Here is a 24,330-nt window from a genome sequence, read left to right on the forward strand (position 1 = left end):
AGCAGTAGATACAGTAGTAGTAGTAGTAGTAGTAGTAGTAGTAGGGTGTGGTAGTGAGGATGATGGTAGTAGTGGAGTAGATAGTGGAGTAGGTATAAGTAGATATGTAGTGGTGAGTGATGGATAGGTGTAGTGTGATGGGTGTGGTGAGTGGTAGTGGAGTGGATGTGGAGTGGTAGTAGTGGTGGTGGTGGTGGATGGAGTGGTGTTGAGTGGTGGTGGTAGATGTGGTGGTGGTGGATGAGGTGGAGTGGTGGTAGTGGTGGAGTAGTGGTGGTAGTGATGGTGATGGTGGTAGTGGTAGTGGTGGTAGAGTGGAGATGGCAGTAGTAGTAGTGGGTGTGAGTGGTGGATGGAGTGGATGTGGTGGTGGTGGTAGTGGTGTGGTGGGTGGTGGAGTAGAGTGGGGTGGTGGTGAGTGGGGTAAGGTTGTGGAGTAGTAGGTGGTAGTGGTGGATGGTGGTGGTAGTGGATGGTGGTGGTGGTGGTGGATGAGGTGGTGGATGGTAGTGGTGGTGGTGGTGGTAGGTGGATGTGGTGGTGGTAGGTGGCCCGGAGGTGGATGCGGTGGTAGGTGGTAGGTGGTGGTGGTGGGGGTGGTGGTAGTGGTGGTGGTGGATGCGGTGGTGGTGGTCCCTGGTGGATGTCCAGTAGGTGGTGGTGGATATGGCCTGGTAAGTGAGTAGTCCAGTGGTCAAGTAGGTGGATGAGTAAGTGGTGTGTGGTGGGGTGGTAGTAATGGTAGGTATTGGTGGGGAGTGGTAGTAGTGGCAGTGGTGGTGTAGTGGTAGTAGTATTGTGGATAGTGGTGGTGGTAGTGGTGGTGGTGGTAGAGGTGTGGTAGTGGTAGTAGTGATAGATGGTAAGGTGGTAGTGGGATAGGTAGTTGGGGTAGTGGTGGTAGTGGATGTAGATGGTGCTAGTAGTTGGTTGATGTGTGTGGGGATATGGGGTGGTGGTAGATGGTATAGTAGTGGCGGTGGTGGTGGATGTAGTAGTAGCAGTGGATATAAAGTAGTAGTAGTGTTTAGTAGAGTGGATTTAGTAGTAGATGTAGTAGTAGTAGTGGTACTAGTAGATATAGTAGTAGTAGTAGTAGTAGTTGATGTAGTAGTAGATATAGTAGTAGTTCTAGTAAATGTAGTAGTAGATGTAGTAGTAGTAGTAGTGGTACTAGTAGATATAGTAGTAGTAGTAGTAGTAGTTGATGTAGTAGTAGATATAGTAGTAGTACTAGTAAATGTAGTAGTAGATGTAGTAGTAGTAGTAGTGGATATAGTAATAGTGGTAGTATTAATAGATATAGTAGTAGTAGATATAGTAGTAGTAGTAGTAGCAGTAGATATTGTAGTAGTAGATATAGTAATAGTAGTAGTAGATGTAGTAGTAGTAGTAGATATAGTAGCAGTAGTAGTAGTACATATAGTAGCAGTAGTAGTATTACTAGTAGATATAGTAGTAGTAGTATTACTAGTAGATATAGTAGTAGTAGTATTACTAGTAGATATAGTAGTAGTAGTATTACTAGTAGATATAGTAGTAGTAGTATTACTAGTAGATATAGTAGTAGTAGTAGTAGTAGATGTAGTAGTAGTAGATATAGTAGTAGTAGTAGTAGTAGATATAGCAGTAGTAGTATTAGATGTAGTAGTAGTAGTAGATATAGTAGTAGTAGTAGTAGATATAATATTAGTAGTAGTAGATGTAGTAGTAGTTGTTGCAGTAGATATAGTAGTAGTAGTAGTAGTAGATATAGTAGTAGTAGATGTAGTAGTAGTCGTAGCAGTAGATGTAGTAGTAGTAGTAGTAGTAGTAGTAGTAGATATAGTAGTAGTAGTAGTAGTAGATATAGTAGTAGTAGTAGTAGATATAGTAGTAGTAGTAGTAGTAGTAGTAGTAGTAGATATAGTAGTAGTAGTAGTAGTAGATATAGGAGTAGTAGTAGATATAGTAGTAGTAGTAGTAGATATAGTAGTAGTAGTAGTAGTAGTAGTAGTAGTAGATATAGTAGTAGTAGTTTTAGTAGATATAGTAATAGTAGTAGTAGATATAGTAGTAGTAGTAGTAGCAGTAGATATAGTAGTAGGAGAAGTAGATATAGTATTTGTTTTTCATAATGTAAAGATTGCTGGTGTCTTATCTTTGTGTTTCATAAACACACAAGATTACAGGTGTGATGAGTGGTTTGGAAAACCGACAAGTTGAAGATTGAGACACTTATGCAACATGTGCATAAGTGTCTAAATCTTCAAGATTACAGGTACAACAACTTGCTACTTCTACTACATATGTTGTTTCTTTTTTTCTCAGTTATAAAAGATGGTGCTCTAATATTATTTTTATTCACCTACCTGGTTAAGTGGAGAAGAATCCATGTTCCATACGTGTTGTAAAAGGCGATTAAAATGCCGGGAGCAAGGGGCTAGTAACCCCATCTTCTGTATTTAATTATTAATTTAAAAAAATTAAAGGTATGATTCTTGACTGTAAATGGATGTAATACTGATGAAGAGAACTTATTGTGAATGTTATAAGAACATAAGAAAGGAGGAACACTGCAGCAGGCCTGTTGGCCCATACTAGGCAGGTCCTTTACAATTCATCCCAATAACAGAACATTTGAATGAAAAGAAGCTGGAAATCGTAGCTCTAAGCATAACAAATCTAGCTGAAAGGTATAGGAGAGTTTCATTGGGTTAAAAAGGGGTTTTAGTTCTGGTTTATCTGAGAGAATTAGAAATAAGGGAAGAGTAGCAATAATTCAGTGTTAATTCAGCCGGCTAAGGGAGGATGTAGAAGAGAGAGATGAAGAGATTTTGGGAAATGTTAAGCGATATTTTAGGGAGGTATAAACCAAGTGAAAAATAACTATTGTCGGGGACCTAAACGCTATAGTGGAAGAAACTGTTGTAGAGGCCCTAGTAAGTTTGAGGTGCATTGGGGGAATGATAACAGAGGCCTTCAAATGAAAGATAAAATTAAGCACTCAAGATATGATAGGAAGTAATGATAATCTCTTGTTAAAATATGCGTTGGAAGACATAAGGTCAATTAGTACATATCTTCAATTATATGTTTTTAGGTGAGTAACAGATATATCAGATCATTATATAGTTATATCTATAATAACAATAAGAGGCAGATAGGGAACGAAAAGAACGTCATCGGTGAGTAAGAGAGAAGTGAAAGTTTATAAAATTAGGAAGAGAGAAAAGGTGCACATATGAGAGGTATTTACAAACCAGAAGTGGCAATAGGACAGTGGAGAATATGGAGCGTAAAAGAGATATTAAGAGAATGGAATGGAAAATTAGAGCAAGTTTTTTAAAATTATTTTCCAACAGCATTATTAATTTTTACATTAACATAAATGAAAAGAATATATATCTTGAAACATATAAGAGAAAATTTAAAAAATGTATTAATTTTAAAGAAAAACTTTCATCATTCACTCCATCACTGTCTTCCCAGAGGCGCTTACACTACAGTTATAAAACTGCAACATTAACACCCCTCCTTCAGAGTGCAGACACTGTACTTCCCATCTCCAGGACTCAAGTCCGGCCTGCCGGTTTCCCTCAGTCACTTCTTAAATGTTACATTTCTCACACTCCAACAGCATGTCAAGTCCTAAAGCCATTTGTCTCCATTCGCTCCTATTTAATACGCTCACGCATACTTCCTGGAAGTCAAAGCCCCTGCCACACAAAACCTCTTTTCTATATTCACTTTTTATTTCCTTCTTTTACATACCCTACCAAACTCATCCACCAATTTCTGCAACTTCTCTTCAGAATCTCCTAAAAGCGCAGTATCATTAGCAGAAAGCAACTGTGACAACTCCCACTTTGTGATAGATTCTTTATCTTTTAACCCCACATCTCTTGCCAACCCCTGAGAATTAACTTCTCTTACAACACCATACATAAATATATTGAAAAAAACATAGTGACATCACCCGTCCTTGACTAAGGCCTATTTTTACTGAGAAATAATTTCCCTCTCTCCTACATTCTCTAACCGGAGCTTCACCACTTGCTCTACACATCCCCTACCATTCCTACCTATCCTACTCGCCGTCTTACTCTTAATTCTTTCATTAATAACTCTACCATTTTCACTGTATCAGGTATACTCAGCAGACATATTCCCTTATATTTTCAATATAGGTAGTAGGTTGGTAGACAGCAACCACCCAGGGAAGTACTACCGTCCTGCCAGATGACTGTGAAACAGAAACCTGTAACTGTTTTACATGATGGTAGGATTGCTGGTTTTCTTTTTCTGTCTCATAAACACGCTAAGATAACAGGGATATCTTGCTACTCCTACTTACACTTTGGTCACACTTCACAGACACGCACATGCATATATATATATACATACATCTAGGTTTTTCTCCTTTTTCTAAATAGCTCTTGTTCTTTTTTATTTCTTCTATTGTCCATGGGGAAGTGGAAAAGAATCTTTCCTCCGTAAGCCATGCGTGTCGTATGAGGCGACTAAAATGCCGGGAGCAATGGGCTAGTAACCCCTTCTCCTGTAGACATTTACTAAAAAAGAGAAGAAGAAAAACTTTATAAAACTGGGTTGCTTAAATGTGCGTGTATGTAGTGCGGATGACAAGAAACAGATGATTGCTGATGTTATGAATGAAAAGAAGTTGGATGTCCTGGCCCTAAGCGAAACAAAGCTGAAGGGGGTAGGAGAGTTTCAGTGGGGGGAAATAAATGGGATTAAATCTGGAGTATCTGAGAGAGTTAGAGCAAAGGAAGGGGTAGCAGTAATGTTAAATGATCAGTTATGGAAGGAGAAAAGAGAATATGAATGTGTAAATTCAAGAATTATGTGGATTAAAGTAAAGGTTGGATGCGAGAAGTGGGTCATAATAAGCGTGTATGCACCTGGAGAAGAGAGAAATGCAGAGGAGAGAGAGAGATTTTGGGAGATGTTAAGTGAATGTATAGGAGCCTTTGAACCAAATGAGAGAGTAATTGTGGTAGGGGACCTGAATGCTAAAGTAGGAGAAACCTTTAGAGAGGGTGTGGTAGGTAAGTTTGGGGTGCCAGGTGTAAATGATAATCGGAGCCCTTTGATTGAACTTTGTATAGAAAGGGGTTTAGTTATAGGTAATACATATTTTAAGAAAAAGAGGATAAATAAGTATACACGATATGATGTAGGGCGAAATGACAGTAGTTTGTTGGATTATGTATTGGTAGATAAAAGACTGTTGAGTAGACTTCAGGATGTACATGTTTATAGAGGGGCCACAGATATATCAGATCACTTTCTAGTTGTAGCTACACTGAGAGTAAAAGGTAGATGGGATACAAGGAGAATAGAAGCATCAGGGAAGAGAGAGGTGAAGGTTTATAAACTAAAAGAGGAGGCAGTTAGGGTAAGATATAAACAGCTATTGGAGGATAGATGGGCTAATGAGAGCATAGGCAATGGGGTCGAAGAGGTATGGGCTAGGTTTAAAAATGTAGTGTTAGAGTGTTCAGCAGAAGTTTGTGGTTACAGGAAAGTGGGTGCAGGAGGGAAGAGGAGCGATTGGTGGAATGATGTAAAGAAAGTAGTAAGGGAGAAAAAGTTAGCATATGAGAAGTTTTTACAAAGTAGAAGTGATGCAAGGAGGGAAGAGTATATGGAGAAAAAGAGAGAAGTTAAGAGAGTGGTGAAGCAATGTAAAAAGAGAGCAAATGAGAGAGTGGGTGAGATGTTATCAACAAATTTTGTTGAAAATAAGAAAAAGTTTTGGAGTGAGATTAACAAGTTAAGAAAGCCTAGAGAACAAATGGATTTGTCAGTTAAAAATAGGAGAGGAGAGTTATTAAATGGAGAGTTAGAGGTATTGGGAAGATGGAGGGAATATTTTGAGGAATTGTTAAATGTTGATGAAGATAGGGAAGCTGTGATTTCGTGTATAGGGCAAGGAGGAATAACATCTTGTAGGAGTGAGGAAGAGCCAGTTGTGAGTGTGGGGGAAGTTCGTGAGGCAGTAGGTAAAATGAAAGGGGGTAAGGCAGCCGGGATTGATGGGATAAAGATAGAAATGTTAAAAGCAGGTGGGGATATAGTTTTGGAGTGGTTGGTGCAATTATTTAATAAATGTATGGAAGAGGGTAAGGTACCTAGGGATTGGCAGAGAGCATGCATAGTTCCTTTGTATAAAGGCAAAGGGGATAAAAGAGAGTGCAAAAATTATAGGGGGATAAGTCTGTTGAGTGTACCTGGTAAGGTGTATGGTAGAGTTATAATTGAAAGAATTAAGAGTAAGACGGAGAATAGGATAGCAGATGAACAAGGAGGCTTTAGGAAAGGTAGGGGGTGTGTGGACCAGGTGTTTACAGTGAAACATATAAGTGAACAGTATTTAGATAAGGCTAAAGAGGTCTTTGTGGCATTTATGGATTTGGAAAAGGCGTATGACAGGGTGGATAGGGGGGCAATGTGGCAGATGTTGCAAGTGTATGGTGTAGGAGGTAGGTTACTGAAAGCAGTGAAGAGTTTTTACGAGGATAGTGAGGCTCAAGTTAGAGTATGTAGGAAAGAGGGAAATTATTTCCCCGTAAAAGTAGGCCTTAGACAATGATGTGTGATGTCACCGTGGTTGTTTAATATATTTATAGATGGGGTTGTAAGAGAAGTAAATGCGAGGGTCTTGGCAAGAGGCGTGGAGTTAAAAGATAAAGAATCACACACAAAATGGGAGTTGTCACAGCTGCTCTTTGCTGATGACACTGTGCTCTTGGGAGATTCTGAAGAGAAGTTGCAGAGATTGGTGGATGAATTTGGTAGGGTGTGCAAAAGAAGAAAATTAAAGGTGAATACAGGAAAGAGTAAGGTTATGAGGATAACAAAAAGATTAGGTGATGAAAGATTGAATATCAGATTGGAGGGAGAGAGTATGGAGGAGGTGAATGTATTCAGATATTTGGGAGTGGACGTGTCAGGGGATGGGTCTATGAAAGATGAGGTGAATCATAGAATTGATGAGGGAAAAAGAGTGAGTGGTGCACTTAGGAGTCTGTGGAGACAAAGAACTTTGTCCTTGGAGGCAAAGAGGGGAATGTATGAGAGTATAGTTTTACCAACGCTCTTATATGGGTGTGAAGCGTGGGTGATGAATGTTGCAGCGAGGAGAAGGCTGGAGGCAGTGGAGATGTCATGTCTGAGGGCAATGTGTGGTGTGAATATAATGCAGAGAATTCGTAGTTTGGAAGTTAGGAGGAGGTGCGGGATTACCAAAACTGTTGTCCAGAGGGCTGAGGAAGGGTTGTTGAGGTGGTTCGGACATGTAGAGAGAATGGAGCGAAACAGAATGACTTCAAGAGTGTATCAGTCTGTAGTGGAAGGAAGGCGGGGTAGGGGTCGGCCTAGGAAGGGTTGGAGGGAGGGGGTAAAGGAGGTTTTGTGTGCGAGGGGCTTGGACTTCCAGCAGGCATGCGTGAGCGTGTTTGATAGGAGTGAATGGAGACAAATGGTTTTTAATACTTGACGTGCTGTTGGAGTGTGAGCAAAGTAACATTTATGAAGGGATTCAGGGAAACCGGCAGGCCGGACTTGAGTCCTGGAGATGGGAAGTACAGTGCCTGCACTCTGAAGGAGGGGTGTTAATGTTGCAGTTTAAAAACTGTAGTGTAAAGCACCCTTCTGGCAAGACAGTGATGGAGTGAATGATGGTGAAAGTTTTTCTTTTTCGGGCCACCCTGCCTTGGTGGGAATCGGCCAGTGTGATAATAAAAAATAATAAAATATTTCTTCACTTTCTTTTGTTTGTTCCCTTTACCTTTACATAAGAACATAAGAAAGGAGGAACACCGCAGGAGGCCTGTTGGCCCATACTAGGCAGGTCCTTTACAATTCATCCCACTAACAAAACATTTGCCCAACCCAATTTTCAATGCCACCCAAGAAATAAGCTCTGATGTGAAAGTCCCACTCAAATCCAACCCCTCCCACTCATGTACTTATCCAACTTAAATTTGAAACTACCCAAAGTCTCAGCCTCAATAACCCAACTAGGTAGACTGTTCCACTCATCAACTGCCCTATTTCCAAACCAATACTTTCCTATGTCCTTTCTAAATCTAAACTTATTATTTTATTATCACACCGGCCGATTCCCACCAAGGCAGGGTGGCCCGAAAAAGAAAAACTTTCACCGTCATTCACTCCATCACTGTCTTGCCAGAAGGGTGCTTTACACTACAGTTTTTAAACTGCAACATTAACACCCCTCCTTCAGAGTGCAGGCACTGTACTTCCCATCTCCAGGACTCAAGTCCGGCCTGCCGGTTTCCCTGAATCCCTTCATAAATGTTACTTTGCTCACACTCCAACAGCACGTCAAGTATTAAAAACCATTTGTCTCCATTCACTCCTATCAAACACGCTCACGCATGCCTGCTGGAAGTCCAAGCCCCTCGCACACAAAACCTCCTTTACCCCCTCCCTCCAACCCTTCCTAGGCCGACCCCTACCCCGCCTTCCTTCCACTACAGACTGATACACTCTTGAAGTCATTCTGTTTCGCTCCATTCTCTCTACATGTCCGAACCACCTCAACAACCCTTCCTCAGCCCTCTGGACAACAGTTTTGGTAATCCCGCACCTCCTCCTAACTTCCAAACTACGAATTCTCTGCATTATATTCACACCACACATTGCCCTCAGACATGACATCTCCACTGCCTCCAGCCTTCTCCTCGCTGCAACATTCATCACCCACGCTTCACACCCATATAAGAGCGTTGGTAAAACTATACTCTCATACATTCCCCTCTTTGCCTCCAAGGACAAAGTTCTTTGTCTCCACAGACTCCTAAGTGCACCACTCACTCTTTTTCCCTCATCAATTCTATGATTCACCTCATCTTTCATAGACCCATCCGCTGACACGTCCACTCCCAAATATCTGAATACGTTCACCTCCTCCATACTCTCTCCCTCCAATCTGATATTCAATCTTTCATCACCTAATCTTTTTGTTATCCTCATAACCTTACTCTTTCCTGTATTCACCTTTAATTTTCTTCTTTTGCACACCCTACCAAATTCATCCACCAATCTCTGCAACTTCTCTTCAGAATCTCCCAAGAGCACAGTGTCATCGGCAAAGAGCAGCTGTGACAACTCCCACTTTGTGTGTGATTCTTTATCTTTTAACTCCACGCCTCTTGCCAAGACCCTCGCATTTACTTCTCTTACAACCCCATCTATAAATATATTAAACAACCACGGTGACATCACACATCCTTGTCTAAGGCCTACTTTTACTGGGAAAAAATTTCCCTCTTTCCTACATACTCTAACTTGAGCCTCACTATCCTCGTAAAAACTCTTCACTGCTTTCAGTAACCTACCTCCTACACCATACACTTGCAACATCTGCCACATTGCCCCCCTATCCACCCTGTCATACGCCTTTTCCAAATCCATAAATGCCACAAAGACCTCTTTAGCCTTATCTAAATACTGTTCACTTATATGTTTCACTGTAAACACCTGGTCCACACACCCCCTACCTTTCCTAAAGCCTCCTTGTTCATCTGCTATCCTATTCTCCGTCTTACTCTTAATTCTTTCAATTATAACTCTACCATACACTTTACCAGGTACACTCAACAGACTTATCCCCCTATAATTTTTGCACTCTCTTTTATCCCCTTTGCCTTTATACAAAGGAACTATGCATGCTCTCTGCCAATCCCTAGGTACCTTACCCTCTTCCATACATTTATTAAATAATTGCACCAACCACTCCAAAACTATATCCCCACCTGCTTTTAACATTTCTATCTTTATCCCATCAATCCCGGCTGCCTTACCCCCTTTCATTTTACCTACTGCCTCACGAACTTCCCCCACACTCACAACTGGCTCTTCCTCACTCCTACAAGATGTTATTCCTCCTTGCCCTATACACGAAATCACAGCTTCCCTATCTTCATCAACATTTAACAATTCCTCAAAATATTCCTTCCATCTTCCCAATACCTCTACCTCTCCATTTAATAACTCTCCTCTCCTATTTTTAACTGACAATTCCATTTGTTCTCTAGGCTTTCTTAACTTGTTAATCTCACTCCAAAACTTTTTCTTATTTTCAACAAAATTTGTTGATAACATCTCACCCACTCTCTCATTTGCTCTCTTTTTACATTGCTTCACCACTCTCTTAACTTCTCTCTTTTTCTCCATATACTCTTCCCTCCTTGCATCACTTCTACTTTGTAAAAGCTTCTCATATGCTAACTTTTTCTCCCTTACTACTCTCTTTACATCATCATTCCACCAATCGCTCCTCTTCCCTCCTGCACCCACTTTCCTGTAACCACAAACTTCTGCTGAACACTCTAACACTACATTTTTAAACCTACCCCATACCTCTTCGACCCCATTGCCTATGCTCTCATTAGCCCATCTATCCTCCAATAGCTGTTTATATCTTACCCTAACTGCCTCCTCTTTTAGTTTATAAACCTTCACCTCTCTCTTCCCTGATGCTTCTATTCTCCTTGTATCCCATCTACCTTTTACTCTCAGTGTAGCTACAACTAGAAAGTGATCTGATATATCTGTGGCCCCTCTATAAACATGTACATCCTGAAGTCTACTCAACAGTCTTTTATCTACCAATACATAATCCAACAAACTACTGTCATTTCGCCCTACATCTAAACTTATCTAATTTAAATCCATTACTGCGGGTTCTCTCTTGGAGAGACATCCTCAAGACCTTATTAATATCCCCTTTATTAATACCTATCTTCCACTTATACACTTCGATCAGGTCTCCCCTCATTCTTCGTCTAACAAGTGAATGTAACTTAAGAGTCTTCAATCTTTCTTCATAAGGAAGATTTCTAATGCTATGTATTAATTTAGTCATCCAACGCTGAATGTTTTCTAATGAATTTATGTCCATTCTGTAATATGGAGACCAGAACTGAGCTGCATAATCTAGGTGAGGCCTTACTAATGATGTATATAGCTGCAGTATGACCTCTGGACTTCTGTTGCTTACACTTCTTGATATAAATCCCAGTAATCTATTTGCCTTATTATGTACGCTTAGGCATTGCTGTCTTGGTTTAAGGTTGCTGCTCACCATAACCCCCAAGTCCTTTTCGCAATCTGTATGGCTAAGTTCTACTTCATTTAACTTATAAGTACTAGGGTTATGGGCACTCCCAAGCTTCAGAACCTTGCATTTATCTACATTGAACTGCATCTGCCACTTTTCTGACCAAGAATAGAGTTTGTTTAAATCCTCCTGAAGTTCCATAACATCTACGTTTGAATCAATTATCCTACCTATCTTTGTGTCATCGGCGAATTTGCTCATATCACTAGTAATTCCCTCATCAAGATCATTGATATATATTATAAACAACAACGGGCCCAAGACTGATCCCTGTGGAATGCCACTTGTTACAGATCCCCACTCGGATTTAACCCCATTTATGGACACTCTCTGCTTCCTGTCAGTGAGCCATGACTCGATCCACGAGAGCACTTTTCCCCCAATGCCATGAGCTGCCACTTTCTTTAACAGTCTATGGTGCGGAACTCTATCAAAAGCCTTACTAAAATCTAAGTAAATAATATCAAATTCTTTATCGTGGTCAACAGCCTCAAAAGCTTTACTGAAGAAAGTTAACAAATTAGTTAGACAAGACCGGCCTCTTGTGAATCCAAGCTGAGTATCATTAATCAAGCTATGCATTTCGAGATGGCTTCTTATAATCTCAGTTATAATTGACTCTAGTAATTTGCCTACAATTGAGGTCAGGCTTATTAGGCGGTAATTTGACGGTAACGACTTGTCCCCTGTTTTAAAAATAGGAATTACATTAGCCATCTTCCACATATCAGACACTACACCTGTTTGTAGAGATAAATTAAAAATGTTAGTTAATGGTTCACAGAGTTCCATTTTGCATTCCTTAAGAACCCTTGAAAAAACCTCACCAGAACCAGGCGACTTATTTTGCTTCAGTCTGTCTATCTGCTTCACAACCATTTCACTAGTGACTATGATGTTACATAATTTATCTTCTTCTAGCCCACTATAAAAAATAATTACTGGAATATTGTTAGTGTCTTCCTGTGTAAAAACTGAGAGAAAATAATTATTAAAAATCGAGCACATTTCATTCTCTTTGTCAGTAAGATGCCCATAGTTATTTTTAAGGGGACCTATCTTATCTCTAACTTTTGTTCTACAGATCTGGAAAAAAATTTTTGGGTTAGTTTTATAATCCCTAGCAACTTTAATTTCATAGTCCCTTTTAGCTTTTCTTATCCCTTTTTTATTGTCCCTCTTAATGTCAATATACTGATTCATAAGATGACCCTCACCTCTTTTGATACGCCTATAAATTCCTTTCTTATGCCCTAGTAGATATTTCAGCCTATTATTCATCCATTTTGGGTCATTTCTATTTGATCTAATTTCTTTATATGGGATAAACGTTCTTTGAGCAGCATGTATAGTGTTCAGAAAACTGTCATATTGATAGCTCACTTCGTTACCCCAGTCAACAGATGATAAGTGTTCTCTAAGCCCATCGTAATCTGCTAAGCGAAAATCTGGGACTGTTACTGAGTTATCGTTACTATCGTACTTCCATTCAATGCTAAATGTAATTGATTTGTTGTCGCTAGCACCCAGTTCCTCTGAAATTTCTAAATTTTTAACAAGGGATTCATTGTTTGCCATAACTAAGTCAAGCAGGTTATTTCCCCTTGTAGGTTCTGTCACAAACTGCTTCAAAAAACAATCCTGAACTACTTCTAAGAAGTCGTATGATTCTAAATTTCCAGTCAAGAAATTCCAATCAATATGACTAGAATTACTACATTATCGTGCCTTGTTGCCTTAACAATTTCCTCCCATAGTAGTCTCCCTTGGTCCCTATCTAAGTTTGGGGGACGGTATATCACTCCTAAAATCAGTTTTTCATGCCCCTCTGAAAATTGTATCCAAACACACTCTGTATGTGTTACTTCAGACTTAATACCAATTTTTATGCAACAGTTCAATAGATCTCGGACATACAATGCCACCCCACCCCCCTTCCCGATACTTCTATCTACTTGGAACAATTTAAAACCCTGAATATGACATTCCGCAGGCATGTCTCGACTGTTTGAATTAAACCACGTCTCAGTTAAGGCAAATACATCAATGTTTCCTGCACTAGCAACTAATCTCAACTCGTCCATCTTTTTCCTAGCACTACGGCAATTAGCATAATAAACATTGAAAGACTCTCCTTTCTCTTTACCCTTCCTGCTCGTTTCTGTTTTTCTACTAAACCTATTACTGTCCTTATCACCCAAAGTCCCTGGCTTTTCAATATCTACCTCATTCTGCTTATTACTAGTTCCCCTAGAATTCGTAATATTACTACACTGGGACTTCACTGTTTTCCTGCCATAACCCATACCACTAACTATTCCTAGTTTAAAGTCCTAACTGCTCCCTCCACTGCAGTTGCCATTGCAACCACCCCAGACCTAGATAAGTGAACCCCATCCCTGGCATACAAGTCATTTCTGCCATAGAAGAGGTCCCAGTTGTCAATGAATCTTAGTGCATTTTCCTTACAGTATTTGCCCAGCCAGGAATTGACACCAATTGCCCTGGACAACCATTCATTTCCAACTCCTCTCCTTGGCAAAATACCACATATGACAGGGTTCCCACCCTTACTCCTAATTATTTCTATTGCTGACCTATACCTGCTAATCAGGTCTTCACTCCTACGTCTGCCAACATCGTTGCCTCCAGCACTGAGACAGATAATAGGATTGCTCCCATTACCTCTCATGATGTCATCCAGAAGGCTAACAATATCCTCCATCACAGCCCCAGGAAAGCAAACTCTCTGTCTCCTACTCCTGTCCTTCAAGCAGAACGCCCTATCCATATACCTAACTTGGCTATCCCCAACAACAACAATATTCTTACCTTCCTTGATATCTTTCGTCGTGATGTTCCCAGTAGTCGACTCACATTCGTCGGGTAGCACTGAGAATGTATTAGATGTTTCCACAACAGTTTCCACGGCAGTCTCTTTCTTCTTCATCGTTTCTACCTTTCCATTCGTCTTCTTGTTCGTCAACTTCGTTCCCTGCTGTCCAGCCACTGACCAGTTTCCCTTCTTGACCTGAGGACTCAAAACAGGAGGACTACTACGAATCTTCTTGTTTTCCTCGGTCAGTCGCCGAATCTCCATGTTTGCCATCCTCAATTCTTCCTTAAGCTGTTGGTAAAGTTGCTCGATGGAGGGCATCTTGCTTCAATTCGTAGAGAGCGCGCAAACAGGTCTTCACAGAGCTAAGTACACGTCACCACTGAGCTACGTACACGTCACCACTGCATAGTTCCTTTATACAAAGGAACTATGCATTCACTCTGCCAATCCCTAGGTACATTACCCTCTTCCATACATTAATTAAATAAAATCATTAACTTCTGTAAAACTATATCCCCACCTTCTTTTATCATTTCTATCTTCATCCTATCAGTCTCAGCTGCTTTATCTCCTTTTATTCTGCCTACTGCCTCACGAACTTTCCCAACACTCACAATTGGTTCTTCCTCACTCCTACAAGATGCTATTCCTCCTTGCCTTATACACAAAATCACAGCTTCTCTATCTTCATCAATATTTACCAATTACTCAAAATATTCCCTCCATCTTTCCGATACCTCTAACTCTCCATTTAATAACTCTTCTCTCCTATTTTTAACTATCAAATCCATTCGTTCTCTAGGCTTTCTCAGCTTATTAATCTCACTCCAAAACTTTATCTTATTTTCAACAAAATTTGTTGATAAAATCTCACCCACTCTTATTTGCTCTCTTTACACTTCATGACTCCTTTCCTTTTCATGTACTTTCCATGTACTCCTCCTTCCTTCCATCACTTCTACTTAGTAAAACCCTCTCATATGCTAACTTTTTCTCTCTTACTGCTCTCTTTTCATGATAATTCCACCAATCTCTCTTCTTCCCTCCCACACCCACTTTCCTGTAACCACAAACTTCTGCTGAACACTCTAACACTATATTTTTAAACTTATCCCATACATCTTCCCCATTGGTTATACTCTCACTAGACCTTCTATCTTACAATAGTTGTTTATATCTTTCCCTAACTGCCTCGTCCTTTATAATAATAATAAAAATATCTTCATTTTACTTCAAGTACATATACATGGTATACAGACCTAGCTGACATACTTCTATATAGAAAGCCCCTTATTATGCTCAGCATTTCGGGCAAATTAGGTCAGTGTCCCAGGATGCGACCCACACCAGTCGACTAACACCCAGGTACCCATTTTACTGATGGGGAACATAGACAACAGGTGGAAAGAAACACGCCCAATGTTTCTTCTCTGGCTGGGAATCGAACCGAGTCACTCACCGTGTGAAGCGAGAGCGTTAACCACTAGGCCATTAGAGCCACCTTCACCATGTATTCCATCTGCCTTTTACTCTCACTGTAATTACAACTAAAAAGGGATCTGATTTATCTGTGGCCCCCTCTATAGACATGTACATCCTGAAGTCTACCCAATACGTAGTCCAACAAACTATTGTCATTGCATCTTTTATCATATCTTTGTGCTTATTAATCCTCTTTTTCTTAAAATATGTATTACCTATAACCAAACTCCTTTCTAACCAAAGTTCAATCAAAGGCTCCTCATTTTGTTTACACCTGGCATCACAAACGTACCTACCACACCCATTCTAATCGTTTCTCCTACTTTAGCATTTAGGTCCTCTACCACAATTACTCTCTCACTTGATTCAAAAGTTTCCACACACTCTCGTAACATTTCTCCTCTCCTCTACACTCCTCTCTTCTCCAGATGCATACACACTTGTTATGACCCACTCTTCGCTTATTTTAATCCCCATAATCCTTGAATTTATACATTATATTCCCTCTTTTCATAACTGAGCCTTCAACATTATTGCTAACCCTTCCTTAACTCTAATTCTCTTAAATACTCCTGACTTAATTCCATTTACTCCTCCCCACTGAAACTCCCCTATCCCCTTCAGCTTTATTTCGCTTAGAGCCAGGACATCCAGCATCTTATCATTCATAACGTTAGCAATCATTTCTTCTTATTATATGCACTACATCCAAGGATACTCAAGCATTTCAGCTTTATAAAGTTTTCCTTCTTCTCGTTTTTAGTATTTTCTCAAGGAGAAGTTCCTGGTATTTTAGTCGCCTCATACGACACGCATAGCTTTCGGAGGAAAGATTCTATTCCACTTCCTCATGGAGAGCAGAGGAAATAAAGAAGAATAAGAACTATTAAGAAGAAAGAAGAAAATCCTCGATATGTGTATGCATATATGCATGTGCATGCCTGTGTAGTGTGGCCTAAGTGTAAGTATAAGTAGCAAGATATACCTGTTATCCTGCACGTTTATGAGACAGAAAAAAGGACACCAGCAATCCGACCCTCCTGTAAAACAGTTACAGGTTTGTTTCACACTCATTTGGCAGGACGGTAGTACCTCCCTGGAGGGTTGCTGTCTACCATCCTACTACCTGTTAGAATATATTAAGAATGTATTAATTAACAAAAATAATAATATTTCTTTCTTTATTAGCTTTCAGTTGTGAGTTTCCTCATGTTAGTTATGTGTTGCTGTTAAAAGAAATTAGAGTTATTCTCCCTTCTTTACAGGTAATGCATCTCATTACCAGGCAAGGTGTAACACCTATAAGTTCAGCTCTTTCCTTTCAATATAATAACAATCTTGAATTATACTGTAATATAAACCTCGGTTTACATTACAGTTTACATTTCCAGCTGATCAAGATGAGGTATGCAGTGATAGCAGCAATGGTAGTGATGGCAGCCACGGGAGCAGCCACAGATAGTGAAGCGGGAGAGAGGCCAGTGGTTGCCACACAGGATGGAAGGATCGCTGGTTTCAAGGAGTTCTCCACTGAAGGAAAACCATTTTACTCCTTCCAATCTATTCCATTTGCTAAGCCACCTATAGGAGATCTACGACTCAGGGTAAGAAGAAAATATTGTTGCTGTATATTAATGGAGGCTGGTCCAACTACTAACCTATAGAACACATGTGTCCCACCATCACTGAACCCACAACTGGTCCATTGACCACATACGTCCCACCAACACTGTTCCAACAAGAGATCAATACACCACATGTGTCCCACCAACACTGGACCAACTACAGACCCATAGACCCCATATGTCCCACAAACACTTATCTAACTGCTGGCCCATAGATCACATGTGTCCTTCCAACACTGGACCAACTACTGGCCCAGTGACCACGTGTGTCATTCCATTGCTGGACCAACTACTGATCCATAGACCACATGTGTCTCACCACAACTGGTCCAACTATTGATCTATAGGCCACATGTGCCCCAACAAGACTGTCCCTAAGGTCACTTGTGTCCCACGTGAATTGGTCCAACTACTGGCTCATGGGACATGTGACTCAACAACACTGATCCATCTATTGGATCAAGTGACACTAGGGTCCGAACACCACTAGTTCAATTATTGACCCATGGGCTACGTGTGGCCACCAGCACATGGCTCAATTACCTACCCACCGACAATTGACATATCAAAAGTGGTCCAACTTCTGGCCTATGAACAACGTGTGAACCAATTCGAATTACTGATACTTGGGCCATATATGACTCTCCAGTACTGGTTAAACTTCTGGGTTACTGACAAGTGGCTGAGCAACACTGGTTAAACTACTGGCCTACTGATGTATGACCCACCAACACTGGTTTAACTACTGACCTACTGATATGTTGCACACCAACACTGGTTCAACTACTGGCCTACTGATATATGACCCACAAACACTGGTTCAACTACTGGCCTACTGATATGTGGCCCACCACCACTGGTTCAACTATTGTTATACTGATATGAACCAACCACAACTGGTTCAACTACTGGCCTACTGATATGAACCCACCACTACTGATTCAACTACTGGCATACTGATATGTGACCCACCAACACTGGTTCAACTTCTGGCCTTCTGATACGTGGCCAACCAACACTGGTTCAACTTCTGACCTCTGAAATGTGGCCCACCACCACTGGTTTAACTTCTGATCTACTGATATGTGGCCCACCAACACTGGTTCATCTAAAGACCTACTGATATGAAACCATCACCGCTTGTTCAACTACTGGCCTACTGACATGTGGCGCACCACCACTGGTTTAACTACTGGCCTATTGATATGTGGCCCACTCCCACTGGTTCAACTACTGGTCTACTTATATGTGGCCCACAACCACTGGTTCAACTACTGGGCTACTGATAAGTGGCCCACCAACACTGGTTCAACTACTGGCCTTCTGATATGTGGCCCACAACCATTGATTCAACTATTGACCTACTGATATGTGGCCAACCAACACTGGTTCAACTACCGACCTACTGATATGTGGCCCACTACCACTGGTTCAACTTCTGGCCTTCTGATACATGGCCCACCAACACTGGTTCAACTTCTGACCTCTGAAATGTGGCCCACCACCACTGGTTTAACTTCTGATCTACTGATATGTGGCCCACCAACACTGGTTCATCTAAAGACCTACTGATATGAAACCATCACCGCTTGTTCAACTACTGGCCTGCTGACATGTGGCGCACCACCACTGGTTTAACTACTGGCCTACTGATATGTGGCCCACCCCCACTGGTTCAACTACTGGGCTACTGATATGTGGCCCACAACCAATGGTTCAACTACTGGGCTACTGATAAGTGGCCCACCAACACTGGTTCAACTACTGGCCTACTGATATGCGGCCAACCAACACTGATTCAACTACTGGCCTACTGATATGTGGCCCACTACCACTGGTTTAACTACTGGCCTTCTGATACTTGGCCCACAACCACTGATTCATCTACTGGGCTACTGATACGTGGCCCACCACCACTGGTTTAACTACTGGCCTTCTCATACATGGCCCACAACCTCTGATTCAACTACTGGGCTACTGATACGTGGATCACAGTCATTGGTTCAACTAATGACCTACTGATATGTGGCCCACCAACACTGGTATAACTACTCATCTACTGATGTGTGGCCAACCAACACTGGTTCAACTACTGACCGACTGATATGTGGCCCACAAACACTGGTTCAACTACTGGCATACTGATATGTGGCTCACCAACATTGGTTTAACTACTGGCCTTCTGATGCGAGGCCCACCAACACTGGTTAACTACTGACCAACTGATATGTGGCACACCACCACTGGTTCAACTACTGACCTTCTGATACGTGGCCCACAACCACTGATTCAGCTACTGACCTACTGATATGTGGCCCACCAACACTGTTATAACTACTGACCTACTAATATGTGGCCAATCAACACTGGTTCAGCTACTCACCGATTGATATGTGGCCCAGCAACACTGTTATAACTACTGACCTACTAATGTGTGGCCAACCAACACTGGTTCAACTACTGACCGACTGATATGTGGCCCACAAACACTGTTATAACTACTGACCTACTAATATGTGGCCAACCAACACTGGTTTAACTACTGACCTACTGATATGTGGCCCACCAACACTGTCATAACTACTGACCTACTAATATGTGGCCAACCAACACTGGTTCAACTACTGACCTACTGATATGTGGCCCACAAACAATGTTATAACTATTGACCTACTAATATGTGGTCCACTAACACTGGTTCAACTACTGACCTACTGATATGTGGCCCACTACCACTGTTTCAACTACTGGCCTACTGATATGTGGCCCACCACCACTGGTTCAACTACTGACCATCTGATATATGGCCCACAAACACTAGTTTAACTTCTGATCTACAGATATGTGGACCACCACCACTGGTTCAACTACTGACCTACTGATGTGGCCCACCAACACTGGTTCAACTTCTCACCTCTGATATGTGGCCCACTGCAATTGGTTAAACTACTGACATACTGATATGTGGCCCACCACCACTGGTTCAACTAATGACCTACTGATATGTGGCCCACCACCACTTGTTCAACAACTGGCATTTCGATACGAGGCCCACCACCACTGGTTCAACTACTGGCCTTCTGATACGTGGCCCACCAACACTGGTTCAACTACTGGCCTTCTGATACGTGGCCCACCACCACTGGTTCAACTACTTGCCTACTGATATGAGCCCACCACAACTGGTTCAACTACTGGCCTACTGATATGTGACCCACCAACACTGGTTCAACTTTTGGCTTACTGACATGTGGCCCAGTAACACTGGTTCATCTACTGGCCTACTGATATTTGGCCCACGACCACTGGTTCAACTACGGGCCTTCTGATACGTGGCCCACCACCACTGATTTAACTACTGGCCTTCTGATACGTGGCCCACCACCACCACTGGTTCAACTACTGACCTACTCATATGTGACCCACCAACACTTGTTCAACTACTGACCTACTGATATGTGGCCCACTAACACTGGTGCAACTACTGACCTACTGATATGTGGCCCACCAACACTGGTTCAAGTACTGGCTTACAGCTATGTGGCCTCACCACTGTTTCAACTACTGCCCTACTGATATGCGGCCCACCACCACCACTGGCTCAACTACTGGCCTACTTATATGTAACCAGCCAACAATGGTTGAACTACTGGCCTACTGATATATGACCAACCACCACTGGTTCAACTACTGGCCTACTCATATGTGGCCCACCATCACTGGTTCAACTACTGGCTAACTGGTATGTTTCCCACGAACACTTTCTTTTTACCTCTGTATGTTAGAAGTGATCAAGCATCCAGGACCGAAACGTTTTCTAATAATTATGTCATAGTGTTTGCTTACCTGTCTTTCTAAGCCCACACATCAGTCATATCCTCCCTAATTCTATGCCTTTCTAGAAACTGCAGATTCAGGGCCCTCAGTCTGTCCTCGTAGGAAGGATTTCTGATACTTGGGATCATCTTTCCCATAATCCTTTGAACGTTTTCAAGTGGATTTATATCCGTTCTGTTATACAGCGACCATAACTGTGTAGAATAATCTAAATGAGACCTAACCAATGATATATAGAGCTGAAGAATAACTTGCGGACTCCTGTTAGTTATACTTCTTGATATGAAGCCAAGAATTTAATTAGCTTTATTTCAAATACTTGCACAATGTTTTCTTGGCTTTAGATTACTGCTAGCCAGAACTCCAAAACCATTTTTGCAATCAGTGATACTACATTTTTTAGTTTTTAAGTATCATGTTATTTACCTTTCCAATGCTTGTAACTTTGTGTATGTCTATGTTAAGACTGCATCCACCACTCCACCGCTACTGTACCAGTTTACTCATCAGAATGAGCTCTACGGCCTGTTTTAGTGTCATCGACAAATTTACTAATGTCGCTATTTATTTTCTCATGTATATCGTTTGTTGCAACCCCTGAATGGGTTGCAATATATATAATGTATATTATGATTATGAATATAATGTACATTACCTTTTCATATAATTTTATACTGCTTATATTTGCGATAATAGCTAAATCGTGAATATATTGCTTTATAATATTATTTGACATAGTTATGTTGTTAGGTAGGATGTTACATAGTGCTCAGTTCAAGTCTTGATTGTCTAACTACTGTAATTATCGCTCTTTGCTTGATACTCTGCCGGCTTCTGTTTCAATCTGGTCTAGACTCTCTTGGTGGTTGGACAGATTGTCTGTCTCATGATTCTTGTTAGTTCTGTAGAACTCTGTTCACAGAACATTGTATAGACTTGGTGATTTTCGACATTGCACTGAGGTTGTGTGTCACATAGACACTCTAAACAACTCAGGTCCTGAGCTGTAGCTTCTGACCTAATTTGTACTGGTATCTGTGTATAATCACAGTCGGGGATTTTCTTATGCTGAACTTAGATTCAGTAGTATGGGAGTTTTGTGACTTTTGTGGAGGATCTGCAGATGGTCCCTACTTAGTGTCGTTATATTATCTCCTTGTTCCTGATTGTGTGTCGCAATTGCTTGTTATATTGCTATTGGGCTTAGCATTCTTTTTATTGTTCAAGCAGACTGTTCTGATTGCCAGTTGGTCAAGAATTTAGTTTGTTGGAGGACTTTGTCAGTCACTTGTTTAAGTTTAGTCAAGTCGTGAGACATAGTGAACTACTTAGAGCACTTACACTCCTACACACAAACTTACTTGTACATATTTGTAATATCTTATTAAATGTTAATGTACCAGACGGTACTTAAGAATTATAAATGTGATATGTGCTTTCAGCACAATAATACTGTAAACGAGAGAAGTGATATTATTTTAATTACTGTGATTAATTTAATTTAATTTGATATATGCCTAGACAACTTAATGACTAATAAATTTATTAAATTTTATTTTCTCTAGTTAGTAGCCTACCAGTTGTAATCCTGAAGCACTATTGAATCATACTGAATTCTAATGGATAATTGGACCAGGATACTGACTAATTGTTACGAAAACCCAGTAACAGGCTGGATGCTAGAAGGGCAGTCCTTTCTAGTATTCACTGGAGATCTCTAAGCTTTTAGAATCGCGTTTTCTGTAACAAATGGGGGCCTGTCCGGGATGATCTTGATCCAAGGTGTTGGAGAAATTGTCCAGTTTGACATCCTAGTAACTCTATGATCAAACACTTTGAGTACTTTCCTAATCTGAAGACTTTGAGTTTAGTCTTGTACAACATACCATGGGGATGTATGTACCTGACTAAGTCTCTTGATCCAAGGAGATGGAAATACTGTTTATGAGTTCTAGCTCTAAGACAACCAACACTAAAAGTCCTATTAAGAATATAGTTTCCCATAATCACTCTCTCGTAGTACACTTATTTTTGTGATGTATGCCAAAGTGAAACAATTGATACTCTGACTTTGTCTGAGTTGAGTACATTAAAACTTCAGATGTGTTGGTGAGTAGCCAAATATCTCGGTGTGACGCTTAACAGGAATTACACCGCAGAAACTGTCAGAGCGTTAATTAAAGATATATTGTTTCCTGCTCATACAGAGATGTCTGATTATGATTCAGATTCAGAAAGCCTAGTGTCACAATTAGGAAGTATGACTCTATTTGATTACTTAGAAGAAAGAGCAACTAAGGCAGAAGTGTCTGAGCCTAGTGAACCTCCGCTCACGCCTTCCCGCCTCACTGACACAATAGTACAGAGTATAGCTGATAGTATGACTGAGCCTCATACTAGTGCAGTGTATGTTACCCCTGTATCTACTTATCATAGACCAGATCTAGACTCTCTAGGGACGGTTGAACGAAGTGTCCGACCTAAGGACCGTCCAGACCACGTTAGATTCCTTACTCCTCCATTACCCACTGGTCCTATCTCTCAGGAACAGTTTGAGAGGTTTGAACGCCTCATTATGTTGCAGACTGCACAAATAGAGGCTCAGAGGAAATTGAACGAAGATTTCCAGAGAGAAAATGTTCGTCATGGAAGACAACAGACTGATAGATCACAGTTTGAGAGTGACTTAGACACCTATTTTGATGTGTTTGAGAACCAGGCACGTGCTATGAACTGGCCACATAAGCACTGGGCTACCTTGTTGCACACAGCTTTGACAGGAAGAGCTCAAACTTGTACTGCTGCTTTACCATTTGCCAAGTACATTAGTTATGATCCTGTCAAGCTAACTATTCTAGAGACATATAACTTGTTACCTGTAAGTTATCAACGTGCATTTTGTACATTACAGAGAAGACAAGATCAAACTTGTGTAGAGTTTGCTCGTGAGAAAAAAGTTGCATTTGAGAGGTGGTGTAGGTCTGCTAAGTGTAACAACTACGACAGCCTTGTTCAGTTGTTACTACATGAAGAGTTTAACAGCTGTATGTCTGCTGACATACAAGAATATCTGATCGATCATACTACCTCGGATATTCTGGAAACTGCAACTTTAGCAGACAATTACGAGATTTCTCACAAACTTGTACGTACTAAAAAACAGAGAAACAAGGTAACTAAAAGTTGTCCTAGAAGTTGGCAACCTAAATCAGCTGCTCATTGCCGGCCTGATGTACCTGCTACTGTAACTTCTCGTACCTTTACCAGGAAAACTCACAATCCTGAACCTGTCTCCGTGGCTAGACAGAAATCTGATATCGAGAAGAAGAAAGTTAAATGTACCTATTGTAACAGAAAAGGACATGCTAGAGAGTATTGCTATAAGTTGGAAA

The 24,330-nt window shown here is 40.9% G+C and overlaps 1 protein-coding gene across 1 annotated transcript in view; it reads left to right on the top strand.

Annotated features, from left to right (window-relative positions):
- LOC128688235 (carboxylic ester hydrolase-like) overlaps nt 1–24,330 on the top strand; it is a 303,519-nt gene that overhangs the window by 19,042 nt on the left and 260,147 nt on the right. The window contains exon 2 of the mRNA XM_070104403.1: nt 16,868–17,080. Within this exon, the coding sequence (XP_069960504.1) occupies nt 16,877–17,080 (204 nt within the window). The 5' untranslated portion in view covers nt 16,868–16,876. The remainder of the gene's footprint in view (nt 1–16,867; nt 17,081–24,330) is intronic.

This window comes from Cherax quadricarinatus, chromosome 91 (assembly GCF_038502225.1).
Source record: "Cherax quadricarinatus isolate ZL_2023a chromosome 91, ASM3850222v1, whole genome shotgun sequence".
NCBI classification, from domain to species: domain Eukaryota; kingdom Metazoa; phylum Arthropoda; class Malacostraca; order Decapoda; family Parastacidae; genus Cherax; species Cherax quadricarinatus.